General features: G+C 44.4%; 1 protein-coding gene across 1 annotated transcript; it reads right to left on the bottom strand.

Moving 5' to 3' along the window:
- Nucleotides 1-766: 766 nt before the first annotated feature.
- Nucleotides 767-17791, bottom strand: LOC139753547 (uncharacterized). The gene is made up of 12 exons (XM_071670196.1): nucleotides 17527-17791; nucleotides 15511-15673; nucleotides 12240-14960; nucleotides 9930-10220; nucleotides 9117-9374; nucleotides 7926-8180; nucleotides 7526-7618; nucleotides 3421-4166; nucleotides 2146-2712; nucleotides 1520-1945; nucleotides 1039-1286; nucleotides 767-938 (listed from the first exon to the last, which is right to left on the bottom strand). Exons 1-12 carry the CDS (start codon nucleotides 17626-17628, stop codon nucleotides 767-769), a joined length of 6042 nt encoding a protein of 2013 aa, XP_071526297.1. The 5' UTR covers nucleotides 17629-17791.
- Between the last annotated feature and the right edge of the window lie 737 nt (nucleotides 17792-18528).

Raw genomic sequence — 18528 nt, 5'->3', positions numbered from 1 at the left:
GGTTGGTTCAGAAGTAGTTGTTGTGGTGGTTGATGCAGTAGTAGTTGTTGTGGTTGTTGCAGTACTAGTTGTGGTGGTTGATGTAGTAGTTGTTGTGGTGGTTGGTGCAGTAGTAGTTGTGGTGGTTGATACAGTAGTAGTTGTGGTGGTTGACACAGTAGTGGTTGTGGTGGTTGATACAGTAGTAGTTGTGGTGGTTGAGGAAGCAGTAGTTGTTGTGGTGGTTGATGTAGTAGTTGTTGTGGTGGTTGGTGCAGTACTAGTTGTGGTGGTTGATGTAGTAGTTGTTGTGGTGGTTGATACAGTAGTAGTTGTGGTGGTTGATGCAGTAGTAGTTGTGGTGGTTGATGCAGTAGTAGTTGTGGTGGTTGGTAAAGTAGTAGTTGTGGTGGTTGATGCAGTACTAGTTGTGGTGGTTGGTAAAGTAGTAGTTGTGGTGGTTGATGCAGTAGTAGTTGTGGTGGTTGGTAAAGTAGTAGTTGTGGTGGTTGATACAGTAGTGGTTGTGGTGGTTGATACAGTAGTTGTTGTGGTGGTTGATGCGGTCGTAGTTGTGGTGGTTGATACAGTTGTAGTTGTGGTGGTTGGTTCAGTGCTAGTTGTGGTGGTTGATGCAGCAGTAGTTGTGGTGGTTGATGCAGTAATAGTTGAGGTGGTCGTTGAAGTCGCTGTTGAGATGGTAGTAGCAGTATTAGTTGTAGACGTTGATGCAGTAGGACTTGTGGTGGTAGTGGCAGCAGTAGTAGTTGTGGTGGTGGTGGTTGATCTAGTAGTTGAGGTGGTAGTTGCAACAGTAGTTGTAATGGGTGTGGTTGTGGTCGTTGCAGTAGAAGTCGTGGTCGTAAAAATACCAGGAGTCGTAGTCCTGAGGGTCGTTGCAGGGGTGCTTGTAGCGGTACGTGTACCGGTTGTAGATGGTCCGCCGGTAGTTGTGCTCCCTGTAAGTGATGGGGCATCTACATTACTCACAATCTCACACCTCACAAACGAAATCATTTCACGTAATGCATCACCACTGGATGTGACATGAGGGTTTACCCCCACATCATCTCACTGTGACATGACACCAGTGCCTCACTGAGGGCCAGGCCCTCACCAAGATAACACAGGGATGTGTAGAGGGCCAGGCCCTCACCAAGATAACACAGGGATGTGTAGAGGGCCAGGCCCTCATCAAAATAACACAGGGGTGTGTAGAGGGCCAGGCCCTCATCAAAATAACACAGGGGTGTGTAGAGGGCCAAGCCCTCATCAAGATAACACAGGGATGTGTAGAGGGCCAGGCCCTCATCAAAATAACACAGGGATGTGTAGAGGGCTAGGCCCTCACCAAAATAACACAGGGATGTGTAGAGGGCCAGGCCCTCACCAAAATAACACAGGGATGTGTAGAGGGCCAGGCCCTCACCAAGATAACACAGGGATGCTTAAGGCATTTGGGTCCTCACAAACACAACACCGACAAGACACACACACATTTACGAAACAGCCGTGTATATAACTCATTCTCAACACGCACATCCACACGCATATCCACACGCACATCCACACGCACATCCACACGCACATTCACACGTACATTCACACGTACATCCACACTCACATCCACACGCACATTCACACGCACATTCACACGTACATTCACACGTACATCCACACTCACATCCACACGCACATTCACACGCACATTCACACGTACATTCACACGTAAATTCACACGTACATCCACACTCACATCCACACGCACATTCACACGTACATCCACACGCACATCCACACGCACATTCACACGCACATTCACACGCACATTCACACGTACATTCACACGTACATTCACACGTACATTCACACGTACATCCACACGTACATTCACACGACAGAGAAATTCACAAGTTACACCGTCGTGCACGCTTGGGTAGTTATGGAGGTATGTCAAATGGTAAGTCTTTGGCAAGGTAGTTGTTCAAGTTCCTGGGCCATCAATGGTTGCGTTCGTAAAGTAGTAGTAGTTAAGATGGTTCGTGGAATAGTGGTTTAGGTGGTTGATGCAGTTGTAGTTGTGGTGGTTAGGGCACTAGTGGTTGTGGTGGTCGGTGCAGCCGTACCTGTATTGGTTGGTGCAGCAGTAGTTGTGATCATTGTTACACCAGTAGTTGTTGTAGTTGATACAGTAGTAGTTGTTGTGGTGGTTGGTTCAGTTGCAGTTGTGGTGGTTGGTGCAGTAGTAGTTGTGGTGGTTGGTGCAGTAGTAGTTGTGGTGGTTGGCACAGTAGTAGTTGTGGTGGTTGGTACAGTAGTAGTTGTGGTGGTTGGTGCAGTAGTAGTTGTGGTGGTTGGTGCAGTAGTAGTTGTGGTGGTTGGTGCAGTAGTAGTTGTAGTGGTTGGCGCAGTAGTAGTTGTGGTGGTTGGTGCAGTAGTAGTTGTGGTGGTTGGTGCAGTAGTAGTTGTGGTGGTTGGTGCAGTAGTAGTTGTGGTGGTTGGTAGAGTAGTAGTTGTGGTGGTTGGTGCAGTAGTAGTTGTGGTGGTTGGTACAGTAGTAGTTGTGGTGGTTGGTGCAGTAGTAGTTGTGGTGGTTGGCACAGTAGTAGTTGTGGTGGTTGGTACAGTAGTAGTTGTGGTGGTTGGTACAGTAGTAGTTGTGGTGGTTGGTGCAGTAGTAGTTGTGGTGGTTGGCACAGTAGTAGTTGTGGTGGTTGGTACAGTAGTAGTTGTGGTGGTTGGTACAGTAGTAGTTGTGGTGGTTGATGCAGTAGTAGTTGTGGTGGTTGGTACAGTAGCAGTTGTGGTGGTTGGTAGAGTAGTAGCTGTGGTGGTTGGTAGAGTAGTAGTTGTGGTGGTTGGTGCAGTAGTAGTTGTGGTGGTTGGCACAGTAGTAGTTGTGGTGGTTGGTACAGTAGTAGTTGTGGTGGTTGGTACAGTAGTAGTTGTGGTGGTTGATGCAGTAGTAGTTGTGGTGGTTGGTACAGTAGTAGTTGTGGTGGTTGGTACAGTAGTAGTTGTGGTGGTTGGCACAGTAGTAATTGTGGTGGTTGATACAGTAGTAGTTGTGGTGGTTAATACAGCAGTAGTTGTGGTGGTTGGTAGAGTAGTAGTTGTGGTGGTTGGTGCAGTAGTAGTTGTGGTGGTTGGCACAGTAGTAGTTGTGGTGGTTGGTACAGTAGTAGTTGTGGTGGTTGGTACAGTAGTAGTTGTGGTGGTTGATGCAGTAGTAGTTGTTGTGGTTGGTACAGTAGTAGTTGTGGTGGTTGGTACAGTAGTAGTTGTGGTGGTTGGCACAGTAGTAATTGTGGTGGTTGATACAGTAGTAGTTGTGGTGGTTGATACAGTAGTAGTTGTGGTGGTTGATACAGTAGTTGTTGTGGTGGTTGGTACAGTAGTAGTTGTGGTGGTTGGTGTAGTAGTAGTTGTGGTGGTTGGTACAGCAGTAGTTGTGGTGGTTGGTACAGTAGTAGTTGTGGTAATTGGTACAGTAGTAGTTGTGGTAGTTGGTGCAGTAGTAGTTGTGGTGGTTGGCACAGTAGTAGTTGTGGTGGTTGGAACAATAGTAGTTGTGGTGGTTGGCACAGTAGTAGTTATAGTGGTTGATGTAGTAGTAGTAGATGTGGTGGTTGATGCAGTAGTAGTTGTGGTGGTTGGTACAGTAGTAGTTGTTGTGGTTGGTGCAGTCGTAGATGTGGTTGTTGGTACAGTAGTAGTTGTGGTGGTTGGTAAAGTAGAAGTTGTAGTGGTTGGTGCAGTAGTAGATGTAGTAGTTGGTGCAATAGTAGTTGTGGTGGTTGGTGCAGCAGTAGTTGTTGTGGTTGGTGCAGTAGTAGATGTGGTAGTTAGTGCAGTAGTAGTTGTGGTGGTTGGTACAGTAGTAGTTGTGGTGGTTGGTACAGTAGAAGTTGTGGTAGTTGATACAGTAGTAGTTGTGGTGGTTGGTGCAGTAGTAGATATGGTAGTTAGTGCAGTAGTAGTTGTGGTGGTTGGTACAGTAGAAGTTGTGGTGGTTGATGTAGTAGTACTTGTGGTGGTAGGAGCAGTAGTAGTTGTGGTAGTTTGTGCTGTAGTGGCTGAGGAGGTAGCTGCAGTAGTTGTTGAGGCGGTAGTTTCGACAGTAGTTGTGGTGGCTGGCCCAGCGGTAGTTGTGGTCATTGCAGCTGTCCTTGTTGTCGTTGTGATATCTGTAAGGGAACAGTGACTTGATATATAAAACCACCTCGTGAACACGATAGCCTCATTACAGGATAACACGATACCCTCATTACAGGATAACACGATAGCCTCATTACAGGATAACACGATACCCTCATTACAGGATAACACGATAGCCTCATTACAGGATAACACGATACCCTCATTACAGGATAACACGATAGCCTCATTACAGGACAACACGATACCCTCATTACAGGATAACACGATACCCTCATTACAGGATAACACGATACCCTCATTACAGGATAACACGATAGCCTCATTACAGGATAACACGATAGCCTCATTACAGGACAACACGATACCCTCATTACAGGATAACACGATACCCTCATTACAGGATAACACGATACCCTCATTACAGGATAACACGATAGCCTCATTACAGGACAACACGATACCCTCATTACAGGATAACACGATACCCTCATTACAGGATAACACGATACCCTCATTACAGGATAACACGATAGCCTCATTACAGGATAACACGATAGCCTCATTACAGGATAACACGATACCCTCATTACAGGATAACACGATAGCCTCATTACAGGATAACACGATACCCTCATTACAGGATAACACGATACCCTCATTACAGGATAACACGATAGCCTCATTACAGAATAACACGATAGCCTCATTACAGGATAACACCATAGCCTCATTACAGAATAACACGATACCCTCATTACAGGAAAACACGATAACCTCATTACAGGATAACACGATAGCCTCATTACAGGATAACACGATAGCCTCATTACAGGATAACACGATACCCTCATTACAGGATAACACCATAGCCTCATTACAGGATAACACCATAGCCTCATTACAGGATAACACGATAGCCTCATTACAGGATAACACGATACCCTCATTACAGGATAACACGATACCCTCATTACAGGACAACACGATACCCTCATTACAGGACAACACGATAACCTCATTACAGGATAACACGATACCCTCATTACAGGATAACACGATACCCTCATTACAGGATAACACGATACCCTCATTACAGGATAACACGATACCCTCATTACAGGATAACACGATACCCTCATTACAGGATAACACGATACCCTCATTACAGGATAACACGATACCCTCATTACAGGACAACACGATACCCTCATTACAGGACAACACGATACCCTCATTACAGGACAACACGATAACCTCATTACAGGATAACACGATACCCTCATTACAGGATAACACGATACCCTCATTACAGGACAACACGATACCCTCATTACAGGATAACACGATACCCTCATTACAGGATAACACGATACCCTCATTACAGGATAACACGATAGCCTCATTACAGGATAACACGATACCCTCATTACAGGATAACACGATACCCTCATTACAGGATAACACGATACCCTCATTACAGGATAACACGATAGCCTCATTACAGGACAACACGATAGCCTCATTACAGGATAACACGATACCCTCATTACAGGATGTATAAGTATTTTAACGCGCAAACTGGTAGAGGAAACCTTTTTTGTGCATGACATTGCTTCCCTTCATCTAATAAATCTAAGATATCAGTCACGGTAAAAACAGTGATAAGAAACCGAGATTCGTCATAGACACAGATATCACTGCTCCTCACCGTTGTGGTGCCTCCGGTGTACAGTGTGCGCACGATCATGCGCAGTGTTTGATGTCACTGCACATTGCTTGGGGTCTTGTGTCGCCCTGTCCTTTTTTTAAACCTTTGTATATATTTATTCATATATGCATACCACATCCTTACCCTTATGTGTGTCTACACGCACATATAGATAGAGACGCCCTAGCCTAAGCTACGGTACGCCCCCGAGGGGAGAGGATGAACACCTGTGATTGCTGTGGGCCGACCGCCTCGCCCCAGGAGTCGATTTCTATACGTGTCTGACCTGCGGGTGGGCCCGTGCTGACTCGTTGTCAATAAGGCTAACAACCCACCACTATACCGCTGAGGCTCGTGTGTGTGTGTGTGTGTGTGTGTGTGTGTGTGCGCGCGCGCATGCTTGGAGAGGGAAGGAACATCGTGTGGCGCTACGATCGATGTATATATTCATAACAGAAAATTTGTCCCCTTTTCACTAAGGTGTTCAGAGCGTTGTTCTGGTGAACACGGAACAACTCGCGAACGAACACACACATATCGATCTGTTGCTGCTGCTCCTCCCACACACACACACACACACACACACACACACACACACACATACGCGTCTGCCTTCAAACGATATAATTCGATTTCGCACTTAGCACTCAATCTCTCTTATCATCTGTAGCCGAAGACCTACTACACAAACACATGACACACTTGTGTGGTGTTTCGGGGACCTGCAGGTACAATTGATTCCCTGATGAATGCAGCAGACCTTCCTACAGCTGTTGTTATTCTTCTTGCAAGGAGAGAGAAGGAGGAGGGAGGGAGAGAAAAAAAAAAAGGGGAGAAAAAACGTTTTATACTTTCTAAAGTTGAACAGCGTCTCATAAACACATTTCTCTTTCACAGAAGCGGCGAATGCTGCTGGACCGACACACCAGAGAGCTAGTCAGTCAGTCTCTCTCTCTCTCTCTCTCCTCTCTCTCTCTCTCTCTCTCTCTCTCTCTCTCTCTCTCTCTCTCTCTCTCTCTCTCTCTCTCTCTCTCTCTCTCTCTCAGCATTCACCACGGGGACACCTAAAGAGTTGTTACTCTGTCCACGTGCAATGGCGTGAGCAAGACACACACTGCACTCGGTCGCCAACCTTAGAGAGTATACATAGAGTGATGCAAGCGCACATCAGGCCAGCCAGCTGTATGAGCGGAGTGAGGGAGAGAGAGAGCATCAGGCAAGATTCTCGTTATGGTCAACGCTTCAGGGAAGCCTTGCTCGGACGCTGGGTTGACCATATGCCCCCGGTGCTTCTAGAGGCGAAGTTAACTTCGTTCGAGTCAAAAGACGCCTTATAGGTCAGTAACACACACCCGGACCTGACCAGTGTTGGTGGACCTCTTCCCTCGAACGCTACTCAATCGGCAAAGTTTTCTCTTAGAATTTTAAATGGGAAATGCGTCTGAAAGGCAAAATAGAAAAAAAGAGGAAATAGGTAGTTATTTTAAGTGGGTTTTTAGGGAAATGTGTCTGAAAGGCAAAATAGAAAAAAGAGGAAATGGGTAGTTATTACATATATGAAAGATCTATCAGGCACACTGTCCCTCTGTGTGTGTGTGTGTGTGTGTGTGTGTGTGTGTGTTGTCACAAGGGCCACCTGACACATCGAGAATGGTAGTCACAAATACGAGATCTTACCTGTCGTGGTGGTGGTGGTGGTAGTAGTAGTGGAGGTAGTAGTAGTTGTGGTGGTGGTGGTGGTGCTGGTTGCGGTAGTTAACTTGGCCTTAGCTGTATAGATATAGAACATCCAGTTAGCCTCAGTCTATATATCAAGTGCATGACAAGATTTGGTCAGCAGGAACAGATGCATGATATATATATATATATATATATATATATATATATATATATATATATATATATATATATATATATATATATATATATATATATATATATATATATATATATATATATATATATATATATATATATATATATATATATATATGACACTACCAGAAACCATAATAAGCGTTTCAATAGCCCTATGGAGTTAAAAATTTCGAGATGAAAAAAACCCAATCCAACTTACATTTGACACAACACTTGCACTTCTTTCCAGTGCACCCATGAGCGTGTAGAGTCCCATGACACTCCGCCTCGTAGATGACGCAGTGGCCACCGTGCTCCAGGCAGGAGGGCTTGGGCTTGCAGGGCTTGGCGCAGCAGACGCAGCCGTGGGCCCCACACCCACCCTCGACCCTCGTCCAGTCATGCTTGCAGGATTTCCTGCACTTTCCCCCGTAGTGCAGGCAGTAGTCGTCCTCTGACCCACGACATTTACTCTCTGGGATGAAATGTTGCGTCACTCGTTAAGAAGTGATGTTCAGTGATATTTACGTTCTGGGATGAAATGTTGCTTTGCTCGTTAAGTGACATTCAACGATATTTACTTTCTAGGATGAAATGTTGCGACACTCGTTAAGAAGTGATGTTCAACGATATTTACTTACTGGGATGAATTGTTGCGTCACTCATTAAGAAGTGATGTTCAACAATATTTACTTTCTGGGATGAAATGTTGCGTCACTCATTAAGAAGTGATGTTCAACAATATTTACTTTCTGGGGTAAAATGTTGCGTCACTCGTTACTAAGTGATGTTGATATACACAATTCATCTCCCAGTTGTTCTATCATCTCAGAGCTAGAATTTTCACGGGGCTGTCCGCTGGTTTTTAAATACAAGTATCAAAATGTCCAGCTTGGCTGACGTACATTAGAATGGGTCGTTGGTTCTAACACACGTCAGTCATGTCACTGGTATATGAGGGGGTAAGTGTATGATTAGACATCATGTGGGCTTCATGCATGTGTACAGATGAAGAACGTAACACAGTATAGAAATGCAGTGTGTCTTCCTTCAACAAACGTATCTACATTTCAACCCCACATACGCTACTACATCTTACATAAACCTAAGAAATAGAATGCTTAAACCTTTAAGAATAAGCAAGATTAAGGAGCACTTCAAGAGAAGGTTCATCTAACAATGAAGATTCAAAATTGTGAAGTTTCTTGTTGTTATGTAAACTCGGACCTAATCCATCCATACAACCACTGCCACACACACATGAACTTACATTACCTTATATAAATCTACCTCAGAGCACCACAGGTCATCTGAATATGGAATATATCACTGCGGAAAAAGGCACTGCAGGACAGTGACTGACGTGGATGTTACACCACACACAAAAATAGAAACTTACACAGCAACTCACCTAAGAGGCAACACTTGCATTTTTTGCCTTTACAGCCTCGATTCTTCGTCTTGCCTGGGCATTCCTTTTTGGACCTGACGCAGTAGCCGCCGAGGTCCGAGCAGGAGGCCTTAGCCTTGCAAGGCTTGGCGCAGCAGACGCAGCTCTTCCCACACGACCCACCTTCTACCTCCTGGAAGTTGGACTTACAAGATGTCTTACAAGTCCCTCCGGATTTCTGACATGCCTTACCCTCTTTCCCTTGACATTTACCTTCTTCTGGAAGGAATGACAAAGAAAGAAAAAGAAAATATATCTTCAGAACAGGAAATGGAATATTCTCTCTCTCTCTCTCTCTCTCTCTCTCTCTCTCTCTCTCTCTCTCTCTCTCTCTCTCTCTCTCTCTCTCTCTCTCTCTCTCTCTCTCTCTCTCTCTCTCTCTCTCTCTCTCTCTCTCTCTCTCTCAGCCGTCGCCAGCGTTGCCCAACATATGACTGGGAGAACCTGTGTGTTCCCACAAGATATTTCAATTGTATCCATTGAAATTATTACAGAGAGAAATCCCAACAGCGTTTGTAGATTTTTTTTCTCCATAATATCTTATTATTCCTCTGTGTGTGTGTGTGTGTGTGTGTGTGTGTGTGTGTGTATCACGTATGTAAAACGATCAGTTCTATAGTGTCGCGTACGTAAAGCGATCAGATCTATAGTACCACGTACGTAAAATGGTCAATTCTGTAGTGTCACGTACATAAAACGGTCAGTTCTACATACCAAGACACACACACACACACACAGTGTTACAAAGCAACCCACACAAAGAGATGTACTCACTTGCTATACAGCAAAAGCAAGATCCTCCTTTGCATCCCCTCTTCATAGCCTTGCCTCCGCAGTCCTTCTTCATATGGACACAGTGGCCCCCTTGCTCCTCACACCAGCTCGTCGCCTGGCATCGCCTCACGCAGCACCGGCATTTCTTCTTCTTCTTCTTCTTCTTGTTCTTCTTACCTGTCTCGTCACCACACCCGTCCTCGATCTCCTCCTCTTTCTTGCCACACTTCCGTTTGCACTTCCCTCCGTTTATGTTGCAGGTCTCGCTGCCCACACAGCCTTTTGCATCACCTGTAGGAATACGTCATCAACCTCAAGACGTCATCAACCTATGACGACAAGACATCTATATTTAGCTACCACCAGAGTGGGCTAAATACATTTTTCCTGTTATTTGCATAAATTCCAAGTAATTTGTATGTTTTGAAATAGTGGTGTACTGGAGAACGCTCACTTGTCACCGTTGCCCAAAAGTCCTGATTTTAGTGACAGATAGATTCACATATACAAAATGCAAAAGGCTTGGTGCATCTCACTTACTCTTAACTAACACTAAACTCAATGCAGAAAGTCATCCACTGGTGGTACAAAGCAACTGACCCATTCCCCTTTCCTTCATTACCTTAGAAACATATCCCAACGTATAAGTCAAGAGCTTTAGTGTACTGAGCTTTTGACTATGTTGGTAGCTCGCGTTCAAGAGTTACTAAAACGGCAAAACAACAGAGATAAGAGTAATCAGACCGCCTTCAGCGTGACATGGATGGTATTTGAACGTCTTTCTGAACATCCGATGATGCAAGGCATATCAACGTCCTTCCTTCGAGCTGGTGACTTACTGTGTATCATCGAATCCTATTCACAAAGAAGTTCCAATGCCATTCTCGACCCAATGAAGCCCACAGGACCACAGGAGCAGGAAACGACATGCCATGGGTCTGGTGTGCACCAGAGTGAGTGGTTGAGTGTCTGTGTACTGCCCTTGGAAGGTTAGACGGGTCTGGATTGATTACGTTGTTATACTCATACATTAAACTTCGTCTCGGTCCATTCGTAATTTTTCTTACAGAATTTTCAGCATGCCTAGTGAAACAGCTTGAGTCATTTACAGGAACTACCTGCAGTGATTTTTTTTGTATTTGAGGGAGGTGATTTACAGCACCCAGTTTTTCATCTAGAATCTAGTGATGGTTAAAGACTTGAGTACCAAGACAGAAGCTGAAGAGGGACGTAGGCAAACGCTGTCCATTCCTCACTGTGGTTATCTCAGACGCTTTGGCCCTTCATCCTGCAATGGACGAATCCATGTGTTTCCAGTCTACGATTAGACTGTATGAAGTCACTATTGTCACGACGCCTGAGTGTATGAAGTCACTGATGTCACAAAATCAGATTGTATGAAGTCATTGATGTAACAAAATCAGACTGTATGAAGTCACTGATGTCACAAAATCAGACTGTATGAAGTCACTGATGACACAACACCAGACTGTATGAAGTCACTGATAATACAGCACCAGAGTGTATGAAGTACTGATGTCACAAAGCCAGATTGTATGAAGTCACTGTCGTCACAAAATCAGACTGTATGAACTCATTGATGTAACAAAATCAGACTGTATGAAGTCATTGATGTCACTAAATCAGATCGTATGAAATATTTCCTAAACTCACCTCTTCCTTTTCAAAGCTATCAGATCGAGGTAGCGCTAAAACACCCATATCTCGGCTGCTCAAGCAATAAGGTTCTCACTCACTACAAGAAACTGGCTTAAAAAGGTGCACTGTCCATTACCCAGTATATCAACACACCAGTACAATGGTATACCAATACACCAGAACACTGGTGCACCAATGAGCCAGTAAACCAGTACACCAGTACACTGGTGCATGAGTACACCAGTAAAGCAGTAAATTAGTACAGCAGTTCATCAGTACACTAATACACATGTATACCAGTAAACTAGCAAACTAGTAAACCAGTAAACTGATACACTAATACACCTGTATACCAGTAAACCAGTAAACTAGTACACCAGTAAACTGGTACACTAATACACCTGTATACCAATAAACCAGTAAACTTGTACACCAGTAAACTGGTACACTAATACGCCTGTATACCAGTAAACCAGTAAACTAGTACACCAGTAAACTGGTACACTAATACACCTGTATACCAATGAACCAGTAAACTAGTACACCAGTAAACTGGTACACTAATACACCTGTATACCAATGAACCAGTAAACTAGTACACCGGTAAACTGGTACACTAATACGCCTGTAAACCTTCAGACGTCTACGTACCGTGGATTTCCACTTCATATCTTGGCGTCTCCTCCATCACAGTGCTGTTGGCATTCTTTATCTTGCCTTTTGCGTTCTTTATTCTCATTCTTCTATGTCCCTTTTTCCTATTTTCTTTATTTTCTTGATCATCTGTACTTCTGTTGTCCGTTTTCTTATTCTTTCCCTTACGTTTTCTGTTATTGGTAGAGTCACTTGTCTTATTTTTTCTTCCAGTTTTCTTGTTTTTTTTTCTATTACCACCAATCATTTTGTTTCGTTCAGTCTCCTTGCCTTTGCGCATTATATTGTCTTTTTTCTTCTTATTTTTCGTATCTTTCTTATCTTTGTTTCTGTGGCTCCTAAACTTCTTGTTTTTTCTGTGTTTTCTCTTGTTTGTGCCTTTTCTGCCCTTATTCTTCTTGCGTTTTCTCTTGCCCTCTTTCTTAGCGCTCTCTGTTTCCTGCATTTTCTTGGCCTTTTTCTTATCATGTTTTAATTTGCTCATTTTGCCTTTGATTTTCTCTCCCCGTCGTCTGTTTCCCTTGTTCATCTGTTTCCCGTTCTTTCTGTTGTTGTTTCCCTTGTTCATCTGTTTCCCGTTCTTTCTGTTGTCCTTCAGTCTGTTTTTCTTGTTTTTCCGTTTCCTACCCTTACCCTTACTCTTATCTCCCTTATCGGTGATTGTTTTTCTAGTCTTTTTCTTCTTCGTTTCTTCCACGTTGATCTTATCAGCTGACTTCCTCTTCATGTTCTTCTGGTTGCTTATTTCATCGTTCATTTTCTTATCTTTACGTTTGTCGTTACTGTCGTGGCCGACCTTCCGTCTGAAGATCTTGTCCCTACGTTTAAGATCTTTGTTTTTCCTTCGGGTCCTCGTTTTCTTTTTCAGTTTCGGGGCAGATTTTATGCCTTCGGGCCTCTTTCTACGGCGTCTGGTATTTCCCTTGGGTTTTCCGTGGTTATATCCTGAGTCTCTAGGTGTCTTATCCTTCGCTTGGCTCTCTACTCTGCCTTCAACTTCACTGGGGAATCTTCGCTTCTTATCCCTCTTCTTTATGTCTACTTCCCCCATTTTCTCAGAGTTTTCTTTTATCTTTTTCTTCTTGAGTCGCCTCTTGTGTGGATGTCTTTTCCCCGAGAGTCTCTTGTGTTTTCTCTCTGGATTATTGCCAGACACTTGGCTGGAAAAGGTTTTGGATCCTTTTGTTCTCGTTTTCTTTATTCGTTGATTTTCTCCCGATGACTTTATCTTCTCTCTCTTTGGATTTGCTTTAGATTTCTTATCTTTTTTCTGTGTCTTTACATCACTTATCTGTGGCTTACGGTTATCATGTATTTTTCCATCCTTCTCTGCCTTTCCAGGTCTTCTCTTGGCTTCTCTACTCTTTCCATACTTCTTATGTTTCATTGATGACTTTCCTCTGTCTCTATTTGGAATTGCTTTGAGTTTCTTCTCTTTTCTCTGTGTTCTTTCATCAGTTCTCTGTGACTTGTGGTTGCCACTCGCTGTTCCATCCTTCTCTGTCTTTCCAGATCGTCTCTTGGCTTCTCTATCCTTTCCATATTTCTTAAGTTTCATTGATGACTTTCTTCTGTCTCTATTTGGAATTGCTTTGAGTTTCTTCTTTTTTCTCTGTGTTCTTTCATCAGTTCTCTGTGACTTGTGGTTGCCACGCGCCGTTCCATCCTTCTCTGCCTTTCCAGATCGTCTCTTGGCTTCTCTATCCTTTCCATAGTTCTTCTGTTTCATTGATGACTTTCTTCTGTCTTTCATTGGAGTTGTTTGGGATTTCTTATGTTTATTATGCGTTCTTTCATCTATTCTCGGTGAATTGTGTTTGTCAGGCACTGTTCCACCCTGCTCTACCTTTCCAGATCGTCTCTTGGCTTCTCTGTTCTTTCCAGATTTCATATATCTCATTGTCAACTTCCTTTTGCCTTTGTTTGTAGCTGTTTTGGATTTTTTATCTTTATTATGTGTTCTTTCATCAGATTTCTGTTGCTCACGGTTGCCACGCATTGCTCCATTCTGCCCTTCCTTTTCAGGTCGTCTCCTAAGTTTCCTTTTGCCTTCTCTGTTCTTTCCATCTCTCTCCTCAACATTATCAGTTTTGTTTCTCAGTTTCTTCTTCCTCCTTCTTCGTTTGCCTTCGTCCTTCTTCTGAACTTTATAAAGCTTTTTATTCACTTTTTTCCTTGTTCCTCTCGTCTCTCCATCTCCAACAGCCTTATCGGGATTCCCTCTCGACTTCTTCCTTATCTTCCGCTTTCCTCCCTCCCTCTTTCTTCCCTCCTTCTTTTCCTCCTCCTCTTTCTCCCCTGCTTTATCAAATTTTCGTCTTGGTTTCCGTCTCTGTCCATCGCCTTCATTTCTTTCATCAAACTTCCTTCTTATCTTTGGCACTCTTCTCCTCTTTACGTCCTCACTATCCACTTTACCAACACTTCCTCTCCTTTTCTCTGTCCTTTTCTTCGTATTCTCGATGTTCTTGGAGCTGCTTTTGGTGTCGTCCCCGGGCAGTGTCCCCGACAGTCCGCGCCCTGCGACCTGTTCCTCAGCGCTTCCAAAGGGAGCCACCTGCCTGGTGTGATGGTTCATACTGCCATAGGCTCTCCCGCCAGTCTCAGCCTCCTCAGGTCCAGCCCGTCCAGTTCCTGGGGATGAAACTCTCTCCTCACTGCTGAGGCTATGAGTCTTCTGGTCGACAGAAGCGTCCCGTCTTCGCCTTCTTGATTTGACTGTTGGGAGCAGAAAGCAGATTCATCAAAAACAAATTTTTTTCACTGTTTTCCCTATGAAAATAGTAGTCACTCATCATGTATGTTTATTACTGGGAACAGTTCCTGGAAAAAAAGAGATATGTAAAGATAATAGCTAAGGAACTGAATGTTCGCAATTTGGAATTAAAGTGATCGATTTACCATTGAAAGATAATGGATCTATTATCATTATAATCATCATGATCATTATTTCATTATCATTATCATTATTGTATTATTATTATCATTATCATTATCATATAACCTCAGGACTGCCTTCTCTAAGCGTTCCTGTAGCTATTAGGCTGCGCTCCACTCAGTAGCAGGGACAGGATGGACTCCTTTTTAGCGAGAAGAAGCTCTCTGACAAGACTGTATTCTCTCTCGTCAACTGACGCTGATACAGCCACGTCAACAGCCACTCTCCACTCACGTTCTGACCTCTATCAGATGGAGATGAACGCATCATGCCGACTCTATTGTAAAATCCTTTGTCACTGAAATCACAAGAGCCTTGTCCTTGTCCTACCGTGCTGGGGGGACGTCCTACAGCAAATGGCAGGAGGTAGGCAGGAGGAGGCGGCCCTCAGGACCTCTTGACAAAGGTCATCCTTCAGGGAAGCCATGCGACAGGTTCCTCCCAGCGCCTCGCACAGTCCTGTCGAATTCTCGGCCCAGTTCCAGCTCATAGCCTGCCAGATGAGAGAGGAACCCAGTCTGTTACCACGGACGTCTTAGTCCAGTGATGGACTACACACACACACACACACAAACACACACACACACACACACACAGTCACTCAGTCAGCTGGAGCGCAACCAGTGTCAAGTGACTGTCGAGTCATCATCCACTGTTCCACAGGCCGACAACAACACTTTATACATATATATACATAATGATCATTCCTTTTTTACATGTATATTTCTATGTAAAGAAAATGGTGTTTTGTTGGCCAGATTGACGAGAGACGTTATGTGTGTATAAAACTTTAACTACCACACACTGCAACAGAATGTCGGGAAAAAATGTGCAGTTGAGAAAAGAACCATGAAAAGGACAAGTTATTTCCAATAATGGAAAATGAATTGAACCATCTCAGCGACATGTCAGATGAGGTTACCACCCAACCCTTGCCTGAGTATAGGTAATGGTGCCTACTGTGGTGCCACCTTCAACGACGCGTCTTGAGGGGTGTGCTAGGGTCGACCAGTCTTCGAAAACGTCTCTCGAAGGTGCACTTGGGGGTCGTGCTACCTTCAGTAACGTGTCTCGAAGGCACACTGGAGTCGTATCAACCTTCAGTAACGTGTCTCGAAGGCACACTGGGGTCGTATCAACCTTCAGTATCGTGTCTCGAGGGTGCACTGGGGTCGTACCACCTTCAGTAACATGTCTCGAGGGTGCACTGGGGTCATGCCACCTTCAGTAACGTGTCTCGAGAGTGCACTGGGGTCGTGCCACCTTCAGTAACATGTCTCGAGGGTGCACTTGGGGGTCGTGCCACCTTCAGTAACATGTCTCGAGGGTGCACTGGGGTCGTGCCACCTTCAGTGACGTGTCTCGAGGGTGCACTGGGGTCGTGCCACCTTCAGTGAAGTGTCTCGAAGGTACACTGGGGTCGTATCAACCTTGAGGACGTGTTACAGGATAATCACAGGGAAAGTCTTAACCTCGGTGGAGCGACATACCACTACATCCAACTCTTGTGATCAAACATTTAGCTCAACATGAGCCTAATGCATAAAAACTGTAGTATCTCTCAATCTGTTCCCTCACAGTTCAGTCGCATTCTATTATACCATTCTACCTCACTTTTTAAACTGCATCATCCTTTATCAATCCCCTTTTTTAAAGTATGATAGGTGTGCTCGCCTCTTTCTCATGTCGTCTTTCTCCAAAACCTCCCTAGTCGCAAATGTTTCGTCTGTAGTCCCATTTCCCCATCCTGAGATCCTATTTCTTACGTAGAAATGGGTGTCGTGATCTTGCTCACACAACTGTATTCCTACTGTAGACCTTACGAGTTATTCCTTTGAGACCAGAGTTTTTGTGATGTGGAGGGTATCAATGTAGTACTAATATCTGTGGGGAAGTGATGACCAGTAAGGAAGTGCAGTGCGAAATGAGAAGAGCGAGAATGTCTCCTGACGCCTCTGGTGAAAGAGAAGAAAATATGTGTATGATGGCGAGGAGTGTGCATGTTGCGAATCCATCAGAGAAACATATAGACGTAAGGCTTTCGATATAGAGCACGAGAGAACGACCGGCTGACCAAGAAGATCTATGCACAAGACATGTTGGGGTGGGAAGGACACCTGACTGAACGAGTGCTGGTCCTGTGTACTGTAGGTAGGTAGGTACTCAAGTGGTGTGGAGAACTCGCTTCTCTCCAACACCCTGAACGTAAATCAAGGGCTGTGTATAGCACCTGGAGTAGATTTCTCATGATAAGACTAAAAGAAGAACGTTGATCAGATTGAAGCAATAGTATGTCATGAGTCCTCTCATCTCACCACCGTATACCCCTCAGCCTTTCAGACGTACCTTCGCTGCCGCTGTAAGGGGTACGGGAGCGGTGGTAGACGCCCGTGTCGAAGCGACCCAGGTAGTAGCCACCAGGACACACACAATCCTCATTGGTTCCATCCCAAGAGAGAGAGAGGAGTCACTCCAGCACCCGACGAGCGTTGCAGCAGACTGTGGGTGGCTGTGTCGTGGTTTCGGCCGGGAAGACTATCCAACACATGGAGGAACAGGCGATGCTCTAGCTAGGGGACTGCGTGGCTAACAACCATCTGGCAAGTGTGGATGTGCCACGAGATAATGCACAAATAAGTAGCAGAATTTCTGACGGGTTCTTTGAAAGCCCGAAATGGGGTTGATGTTTTACGAGGGCAAGTTATGGCGCCGACATACGTGACCAGGGAAGGGAAGTGGCGGGGAGACCTGAATTGTCGACCAGAGGCTGCGGTGTGTCCTGTGTGGGTGTTAACCCCATCCTCACATTTTATGACACTTTTACCATGACGTTCACCTTCCATAACATTCTTTTTTTTTTCATATCGGTATTCGAAACGTGAGGGTGAGTTGCAGTGTGAATTCTGCTGTGTTGCAAAAGATATATGAAGGGAAAAAAAAAAAGAGACTAAGGTATGATCCTCTCTGATGGCCTAATTCCAAGTAACCATTGAACAAAAGCTGTAAATAAGGTGAGCTCACTTCTTGGATGCATGGGTAAGGCATTCGAATCTAAGTCGATTAAACTAATCCTCCTCATTCTTTACAATCCACTCTCGGGTCAGCATCTTGAGTATCATGTGTTCGACATGATCTTTCCCTCATACTGTGTCGTCTCGTTTATATTGTTTCCCCTTTTCAATTTTGTCATCCTATTGTATTCTGATTATCTTTCTTCTTCCGGTCCTTCATAGACCACTGTCGTCAGAGAGGCTTGTGTGTGTGTGTGTCAACACTTCCTTCCGATCTCCTTTCTTATCGATATGTATGACATTTGCTTTACTCCCTTGGCACTTTGTACTTCTCGCA

The sequence above is a fragment of the Panulirus ornatus genome, chromosome 14 (genome assembly GCF_036320965.1).
Source record: "Panulirus ornatus isolate Po-2019 chromosome 14, ASM3632096v1, whole genome shotgun sequence".
Classification (NCBI taxonomy): domain Eukaryota; kingdom Metazoa; phylum Arthropoda; class Malacostraca; order Decapoda; family Palinuridae; genus Panulirus; species Panulirus ornatus.
Note: the sequence above shows the minus strand (reverse complement) of the source record. Positions and strands in the feature narration are given on the sequence as shown.

Excerpts from the sequence above, each read along its gene's own strand:
- LOC139753547 (XM_071670196.1), bottom strand. The coding sequence starts at position 17,628 with ATGGAACCAATGAGGATTGTGTGTGTCCTGGTGGCTACTACCTGGGTC. Across the intron at positions 15,674-17,526 it reads CCCTTACAGCGGCAGCGAAG|GCTATGAGCTGGAACTGGGC; the intron begins GTACGTCTGAAA and ends CTCATCTGGCAG. Across the intron at positions 7,619-7,925 it reads GTGCAAGTGTTGTGTCAAAT|CTAAGGCCAAGTTAACTACC; the intron begins GTAAGTTGGATT and ends ATATCTATACAG.